This window comes from Vipera berus (assembly GCF_964194415.1).
Source record: "Vipera berus genome assembly, chromosome: 1".
Lineage (NCBI taxonomy): Eukaryota > Metazoa > Chordata > Lepidosauria > Squamata > Viperidae > Vipera > Vipera berus.
In genome coordinates this window covers 64,370,847-64,389,446 of record NC_138202.1, presented here as the reverse complement: position 1 = coordinate 64,389,446, position 18,600 = coordinate 64,370,847, and the positions used below count along the sequence as shown (strand labels likewise).

At 35.3% G+C, this 18,600-nt stretch overlaps 1 protein-coding gene across 2 annotated transcripts in view; it reads left to right on the top strand.

Annotated features, from left to right (window-relative positions):
• The first annotated feature begins 13,600 nt into the window (after window positions 1–13,600).
• RASGRP1 (RAS guanyl releasing protein 1) overlaps window positions 13,601–18,600 on the top strand; it is a 30,779-nt gene continuing 25,779 nt past the window's right edge. For both annotated transcript variants that reach the window (XM_081345855.1, XM_081345854.1), the window contains exons 1-3: window positions 13,601–13,654; window positions 15,852–15,983; window positions 17,218–17,371. In XM_081345855.1, the coding sequence (XP_081201981.1) occupies window positions 15,877–15,983; window positions 17,218–17,371 (261 nt within the window). In that variant the 5' untranslated portion in view covers window positions 13,601–13,654; window positions 15,852–15,876. The remainder of the gene's footprint in view (window positions 13,655–15,851; window positions 15,984–17,217; window positions 17,372–18,600) is intronic.

The window sequence follows — 18,600 nt, the reverse complement described above, 5'->3', positions numbered from 1 at the left end:
GTGTAATATATAGTCGGATTCCAAAGTATTTCCAAGTGTGAAAGTCAATCAGTTTCACTCAGTATACAGTATGTTACTGAAATTTAACTTGGTTCATAGAAATTCTGGTAAATTGTAATTGTAAGTGTAAGTGACACTTAATATATTTTATGTTGTCTCTATGTGCCTTAAATACTGAAACAAATTTGTTTTTGTTTATTTTAGTCCTTTTAAATGTTAATATATGTATTAAAATATTGGTCCCCGAACTGTAGTTTAAGGTTCTGTTCTCAGCAAACTGCCCAGATTTATTACTATGTTTAAATGAGATTAATCTTGTGCTTTTAGCTCATTGTACTGTAATTTTGTTAAAAATGGCATAAAAGCCTTAATGTTGCTTGGCAACTGAAATGAAGTTAATGGGAAACTAACCATATTATGGTAATACAGAACTTGTTTAGAATTCTTAGAATACTAATTTAGTTAACAAGAGATGATTGTGTTTAACTACCACAAAGTAGCTATCAATAAATTAACATTTACCATAGAAACAATTAAATGAAAATTCAGTCTCAATTATTTTTTTTTAAAAAAATCAAAATTAGAGACAGATTCACTGACTGTTAATGAGTAACAAGAGCATTTATTTAAATGTATTTAATATCGTATAACTTGATGAAACCTGTTGAGATTAAAATTGTTATTCTAGTGTTTGGAAATCTATGACTGAAATCCTATTTTATATATTAAAAGGTTGTTAATGTTATTTAGGTTCCTTTTCTACAGAAATATTCTTAATCTTTTTTCCCCCAAGGACTTCATTAAGTGAAGCAAGAAAACAAAGAATGTTGCCAAATTCTAAAAAGATTCAGGCACACATGAATTAAATAAATTTGTTTTCTAATAGGAAAAATGGCCAAATGAGCCCAACTTTTAGTGAAAAGTAAACTTGTGTTGCATGTACATTGGGTTAATATTTATATACTATGCAGTTTGTTCTTATATCTATATGTTTATTATTTTCATTTATACATCACTTGGTATATATTTCCCAACTTAAAGGTGCTCTTGATGGTACTGAGAAATCTAAAATACCAACAGAAGTAGACTAATTCCATGTTACCAATCCAATATTATAAAATGTAATAATTTATAGTATATCTTGTTAATATTTACATGAAGTTGACCCTCAGATTTGAACAAATTTAATGCATCTTTTGTGCAGCAAGGCTTTTGATTAATAATAATAAATCATTCCATGTTTGCTAAAGTAGAGAGAAGAGCGGGAGAAGGGCGGTATATAAATATAATAAAATAAATAAAAAATAAATAAATAAAAGTAGTTTCTTTCCTAGGTGAGTGAAACTCTTAATGTTGTCCTAGTAAATAGTTTTTCTTTCAAAAGAATGATAGTGTAGCTTTGTTAATTAGCCTTAATATTGCATCCTCCGCGAATCTTCATATGGATGGATCATTTATGGCTTCATAAAGTGCTTCAGAGAAGTTGCCACTCTGGCTTGTGTTTGTGTGTTTGTGTGTCTGTGTGTGTGTGTGTGTGTATACACACACAGGCATGGACACACATAGGCATGGATGGACACACACATACTCTGTCTATGTATACGTGGTAAAAGAAGAGAAGTTATATCCTGTGACATCTTTAATATGAAATATTCTTTATTACTTACATGAAGTTGCCAGGAGTAGATGTTGGAATGGATGTTGAGAATATTCTTAATGGATTTATGATCCTCAAATCTAGTTTTGTTTCTGTCACCTGATACTGGTGATGTACTGGAAATGTCAAACTGTTGAGAGGAGTTTTGGAATGAATTGGCTAAAATCAGTGTTTCTTAAATTTTTTGCTCTCCCACTTTTAAAAATTGTGCAGAATCTCAAAGGAGCTTTTATTTATAGGGTTATATTTATATATATATTTACCATATTCAAAGTTAAAAATTATACATTTGTAGGACATTTATTGAATATGTAAAAATAACTATTAACATTGATAAAATATGTTTCATGAAAAAAGTCTACATTTTTTAAAAAAACAAACTGTTAATGAGAACAGTGAAATCATTTTGCATATAACTTCAATATAATTTTTATTTCTTAGACCCCGAGAGGGACTTTGGGACCACCACAGGTCTTTTTACCAGTATTATTCACTACAAACATTATGACAGGTAGTGGCATGGCACAGATATAGGCTTTATCTGTGTATTGGAATATTTTGTAATCCACATTTTAATTCCTTCCTTAAGTAAGTGCCATATAAAAACAGAATTTTCCAGAAAATAACCTTGAAGGTACAAACTGCTGTTCACTCTTTAAGCTAAATAGGTATGGGCCTAATTACTAGCTGAATGGGAAACATCATGAGAGTTTTTCTTTATATCAATCTAAAAGTGTAATAAATGTCATTTAAAATATACCGTATAACTAGAGAATTTCAGGTGTTGGGAGTATTGAGTCAAATAGTTGAGGATCCTCTGGTGTAAGAGCCTACGCATCTTGCCACCAAAAACTGTATTTCCAAGGAAAGAAATTAGTTGTAAAATATTATTTGGAAACATATTTCACCAGCTTGTAATGTTTATATTATTTTATTTTGTATCCATAAAGTACTATGTTAAAATTGGGTATCAAGCATGTGTTTCTATGCTTGCAGATCTTATACATCTCCTTCACCAGAGATTGTATTCTGTTGAAATGAAACAGTCTTCATCTTTTAGAAGAAAGGAGAGTTCTTCAAGTGCCAGTGCCTCATTTCTTTTAGTAATAAGTTTAAATAATAAGAATAATAATAAGTAATAAGTATTTAGTAATAGGTAATAAGAATAAAAATTAAAAATAGATGATTGTTTTGAAGTATAAGGATAAACTAAACCAGGGGTCTTCAGACTTGGCCCTTTTATGACTTGTGGACTTCAGTTCGCAGAATTCCTCAGCCAGCATGCCTGGCTGAGGAATTCTGGGAGTTGAAGTCCACAAGTCATAAAAGGGCCAACTTTGAAGATCCCTGTACTAAACCAACATAGCTAGTACAAAGCATTGATTGCTGAGTGATTCAGCAGTCAAACTAAAGATGAAGGAGGACTTCTAAACTGCAGTCTGCCAAACATTTTATAAACTGGTCTGACATGTATATCTATTTAGTAATTTTAAACTGTACCTAGAATTTAAGGACAGCGTATGAGTAATTATCTCATTGTAAGTACAACCATAAAACAGATCAACCCCACTAATTAGTATCACATTGATTTAATACAAGAATCAGTAAATAATTCCTCAAACCCTGACTCTTCCACAATTTATCTAGAGCTACATATATTAACTGAACAAACCAGATCATTATTAGAGAGCTGCCTAGAGAGAGAAAAACTCACTGCTGCCAGTGGTTAATAAATTGTCCAGTCAATCAATACATTTTAGGAAAATTAGGTGGATCTATCCAAGAGTAGACAGCCAGTTTAGCATAGTGGTTAAGATAGAAGGCTAGATATGCATGAGTTCTAGTCCCATTTTTTGGCATAAAGCTAATTGGGTGGCTTGGGCCAGTCATTCTCACTCAGCCCTAAGAAGGTGGCAATGGCAAACCACTTCCAAAAATCTTGCCCAGAAAACTGAAGGACTTGCAAGGACACTAACTTGAATATACAAAAAACAAACCAAAACTAGCCCTGAATATGTTTCACTCATACTTCAAAACTACTTTCTTGAACTCCAACCCCCAAATCTCTTGGGCAATGTCTGCTCGTTTACTGATAGTAGTTGGAGTGAAAACCTCTGTTGCTAAGCAATGCGGTTTAAGGTACAAAATCACGTGACCATGTTGACTTGCTCTGACAGCTATTGTTAGCCAAATCCCGTATGGTTGCAGCATCTCACAGTCACACAATTACCACTTGTGACCTCCTACCAGCTTCTGCATTGTCTTGGTTTTTTGATAGCCGGCACTGAAGATTGCAAATGTTGATCATGTGATCACAGGATGCTGCAATGTCATAATTGCGAGCAGATTGCTGAGCTCAGAAATTACGATCAAGTGACCAGAGGCATGCTGCAATGGCTGCAACTATAAGTACAGGTCATAAGTACCGCTCATTCAGTGCTGAATGAGAAGACGTTAAATGAGGACTATCTGTAATCTAAATGATCACTACGTTGCAGTTAAGAGAGAAATATTTTTTGCTTGATACAGTATCTAATAGTCATTAGGTTAATACTCCTTAAAAATAGAAAAAAATAATTGGATAGAATCTGCATATATTCCGTGCTGATGTGTTGTACACACAATATGTGTGAAATGTGTGTAAATACAGCACATGTTCAACAGCAGCCACAGCCCCATTTCAGATATGCTTTAATGGCATACTGTAGGGGTGGGGTGATTTAAACCACATTTTTTTCTTCACATCTCTGAGACAAGAAGAAAGCATGGCAAAGCAGCTGTAAAGAAGAGCCCTGGAAAATCATGTTTGTTTGTTTGTTTGTTTGTTTATTTATTTATTTATTTATTTATTTATTTATTTATTTATTCGGTTTATATACCGCCCTACTCCCAAAGGACTCAGGGCGGTTTACAAGGCAAAATTTAAAAACAATACAATATAAAATTAAAATTAAATTAAATTAAGTCTAGCTGCAAAAATTAAAATCACAATTTTATTATGTTAATATATATATTAATATAAACAGAAAAGCACTGTTTTTAATAAAATTTTTTTTATAATGCACTGTTTATTTCTAAAATAGTTCAACTGCTCCACATTTTAAAGCATGTCCTTAATACAAAGTACAGTACTTCTTGAATATTACTTATTTTAACATTCCCTCAGCGGGGATCTCACTCAGTGGGATATATAGTGGTACTGACTTTGCTTGCTAAGACTGAGTTCAGTTCAAATGAATATTGAAACAAATTACCGTGTAATACTTTTAATAATGAAAAAATAAAATGTTCATAGTATTGTTCTAATGTTACCATGGATACAGTACGTAACTTCTGCATGAAAATTTATGGATAAAACTGGATTCTGTAATTGGGAATAATTCAAGTTTTGACTATAGTTGATGATATAATAAAGGATTTATGAATAATTACCAGTGGTGGGAATCAGATATGTGAACAATCGGTTCTCTGTGTGGATGCCACTTCTGGAAGTCCATTCTGCGCCTGGGCAACAAAAAATTAGCTACCGGTTTTGCCGAAGTGGTGCGAACTGGCTGAATCCCACCACTGATAGTTACCCATTAAGTAGTCTTGGATGCTACATATATTTCAGTGTTTTTTTAAAAAATAATTCTCCATCTCTTTCTAGTTGTCAAATAATTTTGTCCCAATTGCTTTGCAAATACATTGATGAAGACTTAGATGAAACCTTTATAATCTACTTTCCCAAAATCTCCTCTGTTGCTGAATAATATCAATAGGAGCTAGGAATCTCAGCAGTTCTTATTTATTACTGTATTTACCCAAATGAAGATGAACTTAAGTCAAGGACATTCCCTCAGACTTTTCAATGTCTGTTTGCCCTTATTTTTCCTTTCAGTATTGTTTGTTCTTTATATTCCTCTGGCCTTCATTTACATCCTTGCTAAAGGTTGCTATCTCCAGGCCTTTAGGGAATAAATCCTACAGTTCTAAAACCAGGTTCCTGGTTTATTTCCTTGTAAAATGTGATGGCTTTTAAAGAAGCTTAAACACAGTTTTAATTGCTCTGTGAGTTAGTGTATGGTCTGGTTGTTTTCTTATTTAGTTGTTGATTAATAACCCTTGTTTCAAATGATTATCTGTTTACCCCATTCCCTACACAGACATTTTTTTTATCTCAGAGCATAGTTTGAAATGTATTGTTGTATTGGTTGTTTTAGGGGTCATATTGTTTTAATATATTGCACTGATTATTTCTTTGTGGGTTCTGAGCTAATTTTATTGAATTGATTTTGTGTGGGGTTTTCATAAAGAAGCATAATATACATTAACAGTGAACTGATTAGTCTTGAACAGAACCATCTGGCATAAGGAGGGAACAAATTTTTCCTTTGTCTGGAATTAATTCATAGACCATTTGTATCTAGCAGGTATTGCTCAGTATAGTTTTTTTAGCTATCTTAATATATATTTTTTTTCCATTCAAAGTGAGCTCACTTTATCCTTGCAGCTTGCAAGGTCTTCATAGTCAAGGTAACTTCTCAGCTTCTCCATGGTATCAAAATCTGAATTTTTAGAAAGTTTGATATCCTTTAAATTGACTACTCTAAGTTTATTAAAGCTATCATTGAAGTTGCAAGATACAAGTGAAATTGTCTTCATTCAACAATTGCCTTATTTAATGACCATTCATAATTACAGCAATGATGAAAAAGTAATTTTACAACCAATTCGTGCATTTATAACATTTGCAGGTCTGTAAAGCAAGGGATCCCTTCATGGATTACTGCCTTGTCGTGGCGAAGGGGCTTGCGTAATTCAATGAAGCTATGAGCTATGCCATGCAGGGCCACCCAAGACGGACAGGTCATAGCAGAGAGTTCTGACAAAATGTGATCCACTGGAGAAGGAAATGGCAACCCACTCCAGTATCTTTGCCATGAAAACCCTATGGACAGTACCAAAAGGCAAAACGATATGATGCTGGAAGATGAGCCCCTCAGGTCGGAAGGCGTCCAATATGCTACTGGGGAAGAGCAGAGGGCTAGTACTAGTAGCGCCAGAAAGAATGAAGCGACTGGGCCAAAGCCGAAAGGACGCTCAGCTGTGGATGTGTCTGGTGGTGAAAGGAAAGTCCGATGCTGTAAAGATTTTTTCTCCATAGGAACCTGGAATGTAAGATCCATGAATCAAGGCAAGCTGGATGTGGTCAAACAAGAGATGGCAAGACTGAACATCGACATCTTAGGAATCAGCGAACTAAAATGGACAGGAATGGGTGAATTTAATTCAGATGACCATCAGGTATACTACTGCGGGCAAGAATACCTCAGAAGAAATGGAGTAGCCTTGGTAGTCAATAAAAGAGTAGGAAAAGCAATACTGGGATACAATCCCCAAAATGACAGAATGATCTCAGTTTGAATGGAAGGCAAACCATTCAATATCACAGTAGTCCAAGTCTATGCCCCAACCACCAATGCTGAAGAAGATGAAATTGTCTGGCTCTATGAAGCCCTACAGCACCTTATAGAACTAACACCAAAAAATGATGTCCTTATCATCATGGGGGATTGGAATGCTAAAGTAGGAAGCCAAAAGATAACCGGAATAACAGGCAAGGTTAGGCAACCAGAAGTAGTTTTAAATAATTAATCTAGTTAGGACACATATCTTCAAATCAGTCTAACTCTTGTAGCTGAAGGAATAAGATTTTAATCACCTTTTTCATTTTTCCTATATGATTATGTATATCTCTCTCTACTACACTGTACACAGAATAAAGTAGCAAGAAGTTAATTGCTATGAATTGCTTATACTGTATATAAAGTTCAAATTTGAAAGCAAAACTACTGGTTGAAATTCTTGTAATCTGCTTATAATCTTTCCTGAAAAGATCAAAGAGACTTGGTCTTTGTTGTTGTTTTCCCAATCCTGACTGTTGCTAGAGAAATCTGGCAGATGCATCCAAAACTGTATAATCATGCCTCTTATCTAGTATACTAGCCAAATGCCTTAAAAATTATCACTGGTCTTAAATATTTGCTGAACAAAGACTGCATAGCTATTTTGCTTATCAGTTTTGCTTGGATAATATAACAGAATAACAGAGTTGAAAGAATAGAATAGAATACAGCTGGAAGGGAGGTTGGAGGTCTTCTAGTCCAGCCCCCTGCTCAAGCAGGAGAACCTATGCCGTCTTAGACAGGTGAATATCTAGTCTCTTCTTGATTGATTGATTGATTGATTGATTATATTTATATGCCGCCCTTCTCCCTAAGGACTCAGGGCAGCTCACAACAATAAAAACTAAAAAAGAACATGAAAACACAAAATTTAAAAAAGAATTAAACAGTAGATATGTTCAATACATAGTAATTTAACCCCATAAAACCAAATTTAAAACCATAGTCAGTCCAGGCCCAATTGTTGAAACATCCATGTCTTCAGGTCACGGCAAAAGGACCGAAGGTCAGGGGCCATCCGCAGCTCTGGAGGCAGCTCATTCCAGAGGGTCGGCGCGCCCACAGAGAAGGCTCTCCCGCTAGGGGTCACCAGCTGGCATTGCTTAACCGACGGAACTCTGAGTAGGCCAACCCTGTGCGAGTGAACCGGGCAATGGGAGGTTGACAATGGCAGCAGGTGGTCTCGCAAATACCCGGGCCTAAGCCATGTAGGGCTTTAAAGGTAATTACTAGCACCTTGAATCACACCCGGAGGACAACCGGAAGCTAATGAAGCTCGCGCAGGAGTGGAGTAACACGGGAGTATCGAGGAACTCCCATAAGTACTTGCGCGGCTGCATTTTGCACCAGCTGAAGCCTCCGGGTGTACTTCAAGGGCAGCCCCATGTAGAGAGCGTTACAGTAATCCAGGCGAGAAGTGACAAAGGCATGGGTGACCGTGCATAGGGCATCTCGGTCCAAAAAGGGGCGCAACTGGCGCACCAGGCAAACCTGTGCAAAGGCCCCCCTGGTCACAGCAGTTAAATGTTCTTCCAAATTAAGCCGTGAATCCAGGAGGACACCCAAGTTGCGAGCCCTTTCAGAGGGGGGCAATACCTCCCCCCATCAAAAGAGATGGAACATGTTGGACAATACGAGATGCCGGTATCCACAGCCACTCAGTCCTGGAGGGTTTGAGCCTGAGCCTGTTCCTTCCCATCCAGACCCGTACCGCCTCCGGGCACCGGGACATCACGTCAAGGGCATCACTGGGTTGTTTTGGGGTGGAGATGAACAACTGGGTATCATCCGCATATTGGTGATACCTCACCCCAAAACCATGAATGATCTCACCCAGCGGCTTCATATAGATGTTAAACAGGATTCTTAAAAATCTCCATGGATGGAGTGCCCATGATTTCTGGGGGTAAGCTGTTCCACTGGTTGATTGTCCTCACTGTCAGAAGGTTTCTCCTTAATTCCAGATGCTTCTCTCTTTGATCAGTTTCCAGCCATTGTTTCTCATCCTTCCCTCTGGTGCTTTGGTGAACAACCTGGCTCCCTCTGCCTTGTAGCAGCCCCTCAGATACTGGAACACTGGTATCATGTCTCCCCTATTTCTTCTTTTCTTTAGACTAGTCACTAGCCAAACCCAGGTCCCGTAGCCGTTCTTTGTATGTTTTAGTCTCCAGGCCTTTGATCATCTTAGTTGTTCTTTTTTGAACTTTTTCCAAAGTCTCAACATCTTTTTTGTGATATGGTGACCAAAACTGGCTGCAATATTCCAGGTGAGGTCTTACTAGGGTTTACTAGAAATTTACTAGAACTTACTAGAAACCTTGGAGGTCTTCTACTCCAACCCCTGTTCAAGCAGGACATTTCAGACAAATAGCTGTCCAAACTCTTCTTAAAAACCTCCAGTGTTGGAGCACCCACAACTTCTGAAGGCGAAACATTTCACTGATTAAGTGTTCTAACTCTCAGGAAATTTCTCCTTGGTTCTATTTTGGTTCTCTTCGTGATTGGTTTCTCAGGATATCTCAGGATGGCTTTTGCTAATTATACAATTTTCTTTGTGGTTTTATTTATGCCTTTTCCAAGCTACTGAGTAAGATGTAATTGTGTTGTTTTATTTTTATGAAATAGATTAAACTAAGAGATGCATAGTAGTCCAATATAACCAGTGACTGATTGGCTATAAAAAGCAAGCCTAAGTTCAACACTCTTCAATCAAAGTACAAGAATATGTTAGACTCCCAGCATTTATTTAGCATACAATTGAGTTTCTCCACACAGAGGCTATATTTCATGATAATATTATTTGATATTAATATTTGTTGTTACTGGCGGAATTTCATTTAGTGGTCACATTTATTATATTTTACCCAGTTTTATTGATATTGGAAGAAACTTCCAATTTTACTCCAAACCAACAGTCTATCTTAGGCACTATATGAGTTGCACTCTTTATCTGCAAACCAGAGTTATAAGTGGCCATTAATACTTACATATAAGTCTTCCTTTTAGTGGTAATACTAAAAAAAATATTCATGTTGATGCATCTTGCAAAGAAATGTGTGTGTCCTTTTTTAGTACTTAGGTGTTTTGTGGGAAAGGAGGTGTTATGCCTTTTTTCAAATAATTTTAGAACCTAGCTAAATTTTCTTGGAAGAGCTTGTTCAATTGAGTGAATAATAACTATGACTATGTCCCCTTCTAAAAATCATTGCTGTTACAACACATTTATTTGATTAGCATATGAATGGAAACTCTTGAAAGTAAATGATTAGGATGAGTATAAAAAAGTCAAGGACTAGTTTCTCTGCCTTATGACTGCCCACAGTTGAATTTTGAGAGAGGGTTGTTGCAGTAGAAGATAATATATATAACTCAGGGTTGAATTGGTTGAATTCTTGGTGCTTTCTGAGCTTGGTTGTTTGTTTACAGATGTTTCATTACCCAACCAGGTAACATCAATGTCTTCATCAGAAAGTTGTTGATTATTCTTTACTTCTTAACTAATTATGTTAATTACATGGATTTCAAAGCAGGACAAAAGTATAGTTCTATATCAGGTGTGTCAAACTGCCGGCCTGTGGGCTGGACGCATCATCTGGAAGCCGCGCCCACCCCATTGTCAGCAATGGCAAAACTGTCCCAATACAGTGTATGACATCACGTGACATTGCGAGGTTGATATGTCTGTTCTATATTGTTATACAAGTTAGATTTTATGAAACCATTTCCCAATAAATACCTTTTTTAAAAAAATCACACAATACAATTAGTTTATCTCTAATTATCAGGATCCCTGGGGTCCCTGTATTCTTTCAATTTCTTTTCCCACAATATATTCTTGCTAAGCTATTATGTATATTCTTGCAGATCTACCTTAGTCAAGAAAAGAAATTGCATGCACACAAAACAAGCAAAACAAGTTAGAAGAGGGGATATTTAATACAGTATAAGTCAGAGTTGCCTGCTTAGCAGGAAGCAACATTCAGCCGATATGGGCTAATTTCTGAAGCTAAGCAGAAACAGAATTGCTTGGTATTTGGATCAGAAATTTACTGGAGATTTTATGGCTTTTGGTTAGATTGAGAAGCAAAAAAAAATATCTCACAAAATGGTAGATGAAATCCATTTTTATAACATTTCTTAGGGGGGTTATGCATGTATCAGAAAATATTCCAACTAACACTAAGCTGCTTAATATTTTCAGATGCAGATGGAAACTTGTGTAAAAATTACCAGCTCCTGCCAGTAATTTTAACCATGCATCGACTTATCATCTCCTCCTCTGAAATACTGCAAAAACTAATAGATCTATATCCTTTTATATTTTTTCAATTAATACTTTAATTGGTAATATAAAGCTGTGACAACACAATGATTTGAAAATAATATTCCAACAAAATATTTTTCTTTAGATTAGAAATGGTATGTGTGTAAATCTCTATATTATTTTTATATATTTAATTAAATAAATCAGGTCTCTTAAATATTCTTGACCTTATTTCAATCTATTATTTTGAAAAATCTGAGCTTCAGTTAGTAATAACAATAATGGCTGTATAGACTAAATTTTGATACTATTAAAATGTTTTGGCTATTGTATGTCTGTGTTTCTATTTCTCCCCTTTCCACAACCTTGTATTACTTGGAAATGTATCCTTAAAGTCCTTTCTGAGCAGGTTTTGTCTGTTCCAAAATGAAAAGTTACTATTCCTGTTACATTTGCCAAACTATTTTGCATTGTTTTCAGTTTCTGTTTATATTAATTTGCCCCACAGAATTTGTTGTGGATTTTATTCACAAGCTCTATTTAATTTCAGTTTTCTTATAATATATTTGATTGACTTATTCCCTCTTGTAGAGTTTTAATATATCAAGCAGCTAGTCCTTTGTAATATTTTTGAAATTAAACTAGAGGTTAAATGCAAACTATTTTAAAATCAAAATAAAAAGATATTTAGTTACAAAAAAAAATAAATGTTGGGTTAGGTAGGACCACATAGCAAGGGATCTCTATTTATGAAAATGCATAAGGAAAAAACTGACCTTCACAGCTGATTAGAAGTAGAGAACTGATTATTCTGTGTTATCTTCCTAGCAGGTATATTGAGAACCCTTGGTGCAAGCTAACACTACATGTACCTGATAAGATTCAGTCTGTATATCTGTAGAATCACTGACACTGTTTTCTAAAACTGTAATTAGGTACTTTTTATTTCTGGACTTTTGTCACCTGGTGTAGGGCTCTTGTAAGCTTTCCCATTTTTCCTATATGATTGTCTATATGGATCTTATTGTTTTTAAATTATAAAGAATTAGTCCTGCAAAAAAAATGAGTATATAGTTGGAGAAAACCCTACTTATCTGGAGGGGTACCCCCACTTCAAATAAACATGCATAACTTATCTAAATTAGAGGAATAGGTCGTGTTTATCTAACCCGAAGTTGGCACTTGGAGTTCATGTGATCATCAGAACCATTTTGTACCCTCCCTGATTGTATCGTTTAATTTGGTGGCAGAATTGCCAAATTTTAGCAAAGTGATTTGAGGCCTTTTTCAGATTTTCGGTTAGGTTTGAAAATGGAAGTTTACCTGTGGGTATTCTTCCTCTCCCATCTAACCTTTTCAAGCCAATATCCTTGGCCAGAAAAAAGAATGAAAATGTTTCTTTTGGTTATGTCTCAGCATAATAAGAAAACGTCTTATAGCTCTTCAGACACTTAGAAGGACGAGTTGCTGTCCCAGTGGCATATATCCCTATGGTTATTTTCCCCCCCCCACAAAAAATATCTGATTTTTAATTGGTCTTTCTTTTCTATTTGATAGTCCGAATTCCTTTGTATAATTTTATACAAAGCCTTGGTGGAGCAGTGTGCTGATACCTCCTTAAGTAACACCTGCTGCCTGCAATTAGTGCAGGTTCGCATCCCACCAGGCTCAAGGTTGACTCAGCCTTCCATCCTTCCGAGGTAGGTAAAATGAGGACCCAGATTGTTGGGGGCAATTAAGCTGACTTTGTAATAATGCCACTTGGGGTGTGTGTGAAAGCCCTAATAAGCAGGCATATACATAGAATGAAGGCTACTGCTAAGCTTGTAAGCCGCCCTGAGTCTTCGGAGAAGGGCGGGATATAAATGTAATAAAAATAAAAAATAAATAAAATAAAATTATTTATTATTTTATTTATTTTATTTTATTTTAGACCTCAGGAATATGCATTCAAGGGACTAAAGTTCTGAAAGAATGTACTTAATTTTTGTAATAATGTCTTGGTGGGAACGATGCAATATGCATAGTTTGCATAATGATATAATGATGCAAATGATTTAAATCTCTCCAAATTATATATTTCCACATTTGACAAATATTTGTGAATAACCCCCTAACATAAAATATTTTCTCTCCTAATTAAAATTGTATATTTTCATTATTAATATGGCATTTAATTTCTTATTTTTCTTGTGTTTTAACATATTTTCCTTAGCATATACCTACATATAAGGATGCCTTGGAAAATAATTCTTTGCTCTGCTGTAAGATATGTTACCTTGTGAGGTGAGAACACATTTTTTATAAGAATTAACCTGCAAAATCTCAGTTTATTGGATCTCAGTGCAATAGCTTTTGCATGCAATGGATCAGATTTCTGTGGCAATTCATATAATTCGCATAATATAGTCATTTTGCAAATTACCAATGAAGTAATTTTTATAATTTTATTTCAGCTTGCAGGTTTGTGTATTGACATTTTTGTGCAAATGAGCAAAATTGTGACAATGACACACTTACATATTTAACCGACATATAATTTGCTATTATGAATTCTTTTTGTGAATATCCCAGGGCCATCTTTCTTTTGTTTGTTTATTTCTGCACATGTAGCTAGATATGCTAATAGTCTTGGCCCTACACATTATGCTTTAGATCAGACATGTCAAACACAAGGCCCGGGGGCCAGATCCGGCCCGCGAAGTGGTTTCATGCGGCCCGCGAAGCCATCCTGGCAACAGTGAGGGAATGGCCCCCACTGTCTTGGCCCTGGCCCAGAAACCCTCCTTCTGCCAGAGACACTCAGATCTGTCCCACTCCTGCCCAGGCCCCCATAGGCACCCTTTATGCGAACGATGTAGAGCTGGCCCCGCCCACCCAGTAGGCCACACCCACCCTGGCCATACCCACCTGGCCCCCTGAGGGCAACCGCAATGCTGATGCGGCCCTCAATGAAATTGAGTTTGACACCCCTGCTTTAGATTGTCACAAATACAATTTTAAGCATACTTAACTGGTACTGGGAATGAGCACCACTAAAATTGGTAGAGATAAATTTTGAGAAAACCTCCATAAGATAATACTGTAAGAAATGGAGAGTGCTCATGTTGTAACCTTAACCTAATATGGAACCATATTTTAGGTGCATGATATGAGTTGTTAATTGTTTTGAAATGTTGATCACAATATTTTTAATTAAATATATGTACAAAGAGAAGTGCAATACAGTCATATATTTAACTATAAAAGGGAATATTTCCCAGAAGTAAGTAGAAGTAGAACTCAAAAATCTGAAGCAACCACAAATTAAGAAGGAATTTGAGGAAACACTGCTAAAAGTGAAAATGCCAGATATTACATAATAAATGATATGCAAGGAAAAAAGTGAACAGAAAATTAAGATGCAATTTTCTTTAGTCATAAGTAGAAATCAAATCTATTTTTTGCCCAGGTATTTGAAAGATATCTGATTAATTAAGTTAAATTAACACTGCCATTATCTATTAATTTTTTATGCTTCATTAGTTTGCAAGGCCTTAAGAAAGCACAGATAAGAAATATATAGGATAACATTCTTATTTGCATAAATACAAATAGTATCCTTATTGTCAGCCAGAATAATTGATGAAAGCTTTAACTAGACAAAACAGTGAATTTGTGACATGGCTAAGTTATTATTAACATGTATTATTTTATTTACTTGTTTAGTTCCACTGTTATAGTTTTTTAATATTTTAATAATTATTATATAATGGTTTTAGGTAATGATTGTTTTATATTTATTGTTTTATTGGTTTGTTGTATGCTTGGAAACAATAACTTTCCAAGACATGGGCAGCCATATAAATTTGATAAATATATAAATAAAATTGTACAGAAAAACAATAAAACAGAATATATTAAAAGAAAAAACAATCTAACACAGATCCTGACTAGAATATATGTCTCTTTCCACCAAGGTAGCTACATTTTTTTTTGAAGAAAGAGCCCCCTCTTTTCTTGTACCTTCCTTTTTTCTGGAAATTGTACCTTTAATATGAAGTTCTGGAAAACAATATTAATCCTGTTTTTCCAGCAAGCACTCAAATCTTCAGGGAGAGGCCAGAGTAACATTTTTTATCTACATGACAAAGAGCCTCTATCCTTGTGAAGATGTGGATTCCAAGTCTACAGTGTGCATAGGGCAGGGGTCTTCAAACTTGGTCCTTTTATGACTCATGGACTGGCTGAGGAATTCTGGGAGTTGAAGTCCATGAGTCATAAAAGTACCGAGTTTGAAGACCCCTGGCATAGGGTGATATTTAGTGGGAATGTTTGAGATCTGTCAGCTGACTATAAAACTGCATTCATGAGTGTATTACCAATTTTGCTATTTGGAAGAAATAACATCAAGAAAATCTTGAATACATATACACAAAGAGCTGCAATTTGCAATTATATATAGTATATAATTGCAAGTACCACGTTTCTTTTTTGTACACAGGTATTGGATAAGAGAACTCTGGATCATGTTTAAAACAGATACCAATCTTACAAATACTATGGAAGAATTTCAGGAATTGGTGAAAGCTAATGGTGAGGAGTTACACTGCCGCCTAATTGACACATCTCAAATGTGAGTGTCAGTGCCTTAGTATAGAATTCCCAATAAATAGTTTATATGGCCATTGGTGTGTGTGTGTGTGTGTGTGTGTGTGTGTGTGTGTGTGTCAGAAAGGGAGGGGGAGGGTTTTTTGTATGAAATGACTTCTTCATATGATTAAATGGCAGTGGTTAAAAACCATACTCTTTTTAGTTTGTATATCTGTGATAATTGCAGGTAGTCCTTGACTTATAACCATTGTGACTGAAGTTACGATAGCACTGAAAAAGTGACTTATGACCATTTTTCACACTTATGACTGTTGTAGCATCCCCATGGTCATGTAATCAAAACATTGTAGGATATTTTCAATTTAGCTAGGGATACTTTTTATTATTAAAATGTGTAGTATATTTTTACACATGTTTTAGGCCATCCAGAGTTGCTTGGACAGTAAGATTGAAAGCATATCAATTTAATGGTTAAATATTAATCCACACAGACAAATATTTTTCAGTATGTTGAAAATACAAACAAAGCAACCTCTATATGAATAAAATCAGAAAACTCCACAAGAGACACATATTGTATGATTTTAGCTTGGTTTTAGCTAATTGCAGAAACTCATGCTATGAATTGAAATCTATTTTCTAGCAGTAGTATAACATTCATCCACTAATTCAGATGATGATACCTTTTAGATAAAAAGATACAATTTCTAAGCTTCTTAACTGTCAAGTACACTTACTTTTGCCATTTTGGATTCATCTACTATAGAGATAAGGGACGTGGTGGCTCAGTGGGTTAGGACGCTGAGGTTGTTGATCAGAAGGTCAGCAGTTTGGCGGGTCGAATCCCGAGTGCTGCGTAGCAGAGTGAGCGCCTGTTACTCATCCCAGCACGTAAAAATGCAAGTAGAAAAATAGGGACCACTACGGTGGGAAGGTAACAGCGTTCCGTGCGCCTTTGGCGTCTAGTCATGCCGGCCACATGACCACGGAGACGTCCTCGGACAAGCACTGGCTCTTCGGCTTTGAAACGGAGATGAGCACCGGCCCCTAGAGTTGGAAATGACTAGCACGCATGTGCGGGGGAACCTTTACCTTTTTACTATAGAGATATAAGTTAGACCTGCTAGAAGTTGTTCAATATTACAGTAGCACTTCTTTTCATTGCTGGTACTTGCATGATTTTGAGAGACAAAGGAACATGCTAGTAAATATTCTTGCAGGTAAAATTTGATTTTCCTTTTTCCTTCTTTCTAAAGAAATACTCGAGATTGGTCCAGAAAGATAACCCAGAGAATAAAATCTAACAGTAGTAAGAAACGAAAAGTTTCACTGCTCTTTGATCATCTGGAACCAGAGGAGTTGTCAGATCACCTCACTTACCTTGAATTCAAGTCCTTCCGAAGAGTATCAGTGAGTCAATGACTTTTTATAAGTTAATTGCAATTATAATTTATAAATAACTTATAAATTATGCAGTTTCTTTGAATAATGCTTGTAGTGAGGTAAGTTCAGTGTGGAAAGATGAAAGTAATGAAGTAATGATGCTGAAGCGGAATAAATTTTCCACCTACTTTTACATTTCTGAGAGCAAGGAAAGAGGTTGTGATGAGTGTAAATTGGTGCATGCTTAATAATATCCATTGACCTGTTATACAACTGACACCTTTCCAATAGAATGCAAAGGTAATTAATTCAAGTAATTCAAATTCAAATAAGCTTAAAGGTTTATTATGCAAGGTATGGAAATTATGAGAAAAGGCTTTCTTATAACAAGCACACTTCTTAAACATCTTGTTTAGAATATAGAAGCAAGAGTCCATTTGTTAGTCAAAAATTTGAAGGAGTTGGAAGTATCTCCTTCCCATTCCATCTTGAATTAAAATTGGTCCAATAAATGTAGTCATACTGGGAACAACAGGCAGTGGTGTGGACAAAATTAATAAGTGCACCTTTCAGTTGTAGTATGTATTGTTTGTGCACCTTGAAATTTAGTTGGTTGAAATTTGACTGGCCCTCTCCCTAATTATCATTCAAAACCAGTGGAACAACCTGCCTCCAGAGGTGGTGAATGCTCCAACACTGGAGGTTTTTAAGAAGAGACTGGACAGCCATTTGCCTGAAATGGTATAAGGTTTCCTGCCTGAGCAGGGGGTTGGACTAGATGACCTCCAAGGTCCCTTCCAACATTATTATTATTATTATTATTATTATTATTATTATTATTATTATTATTATTATTATTATTATTATTATTATTATTATTATTATTATTATTAAATGTTGGAAATAGATCTTTCTTAGGACAAATGACACTGTTGATGTATCTGTGCTCTTAAGTACAATTAACTGAAATTATTGTTTGGCATGACTGGCCTTCCATTTCTAAGTAAAATTTTCTAATGATTTAATTGTAGAAAATATATATATATATATATATATATGTGTGTGTGTGTGTGTGTGTGTGTGTGTGTGTGTGTGTATGTGTGTGTGTATGTATGTATGTGTATATATATATATATATATATATATATATATATATATATATGTGTGTGTGTGTGTGTGTGTGTGTGTGTGTATGTATGTGTGTGTATATATATATATATATATATATATATATATATATATATATATATATATAT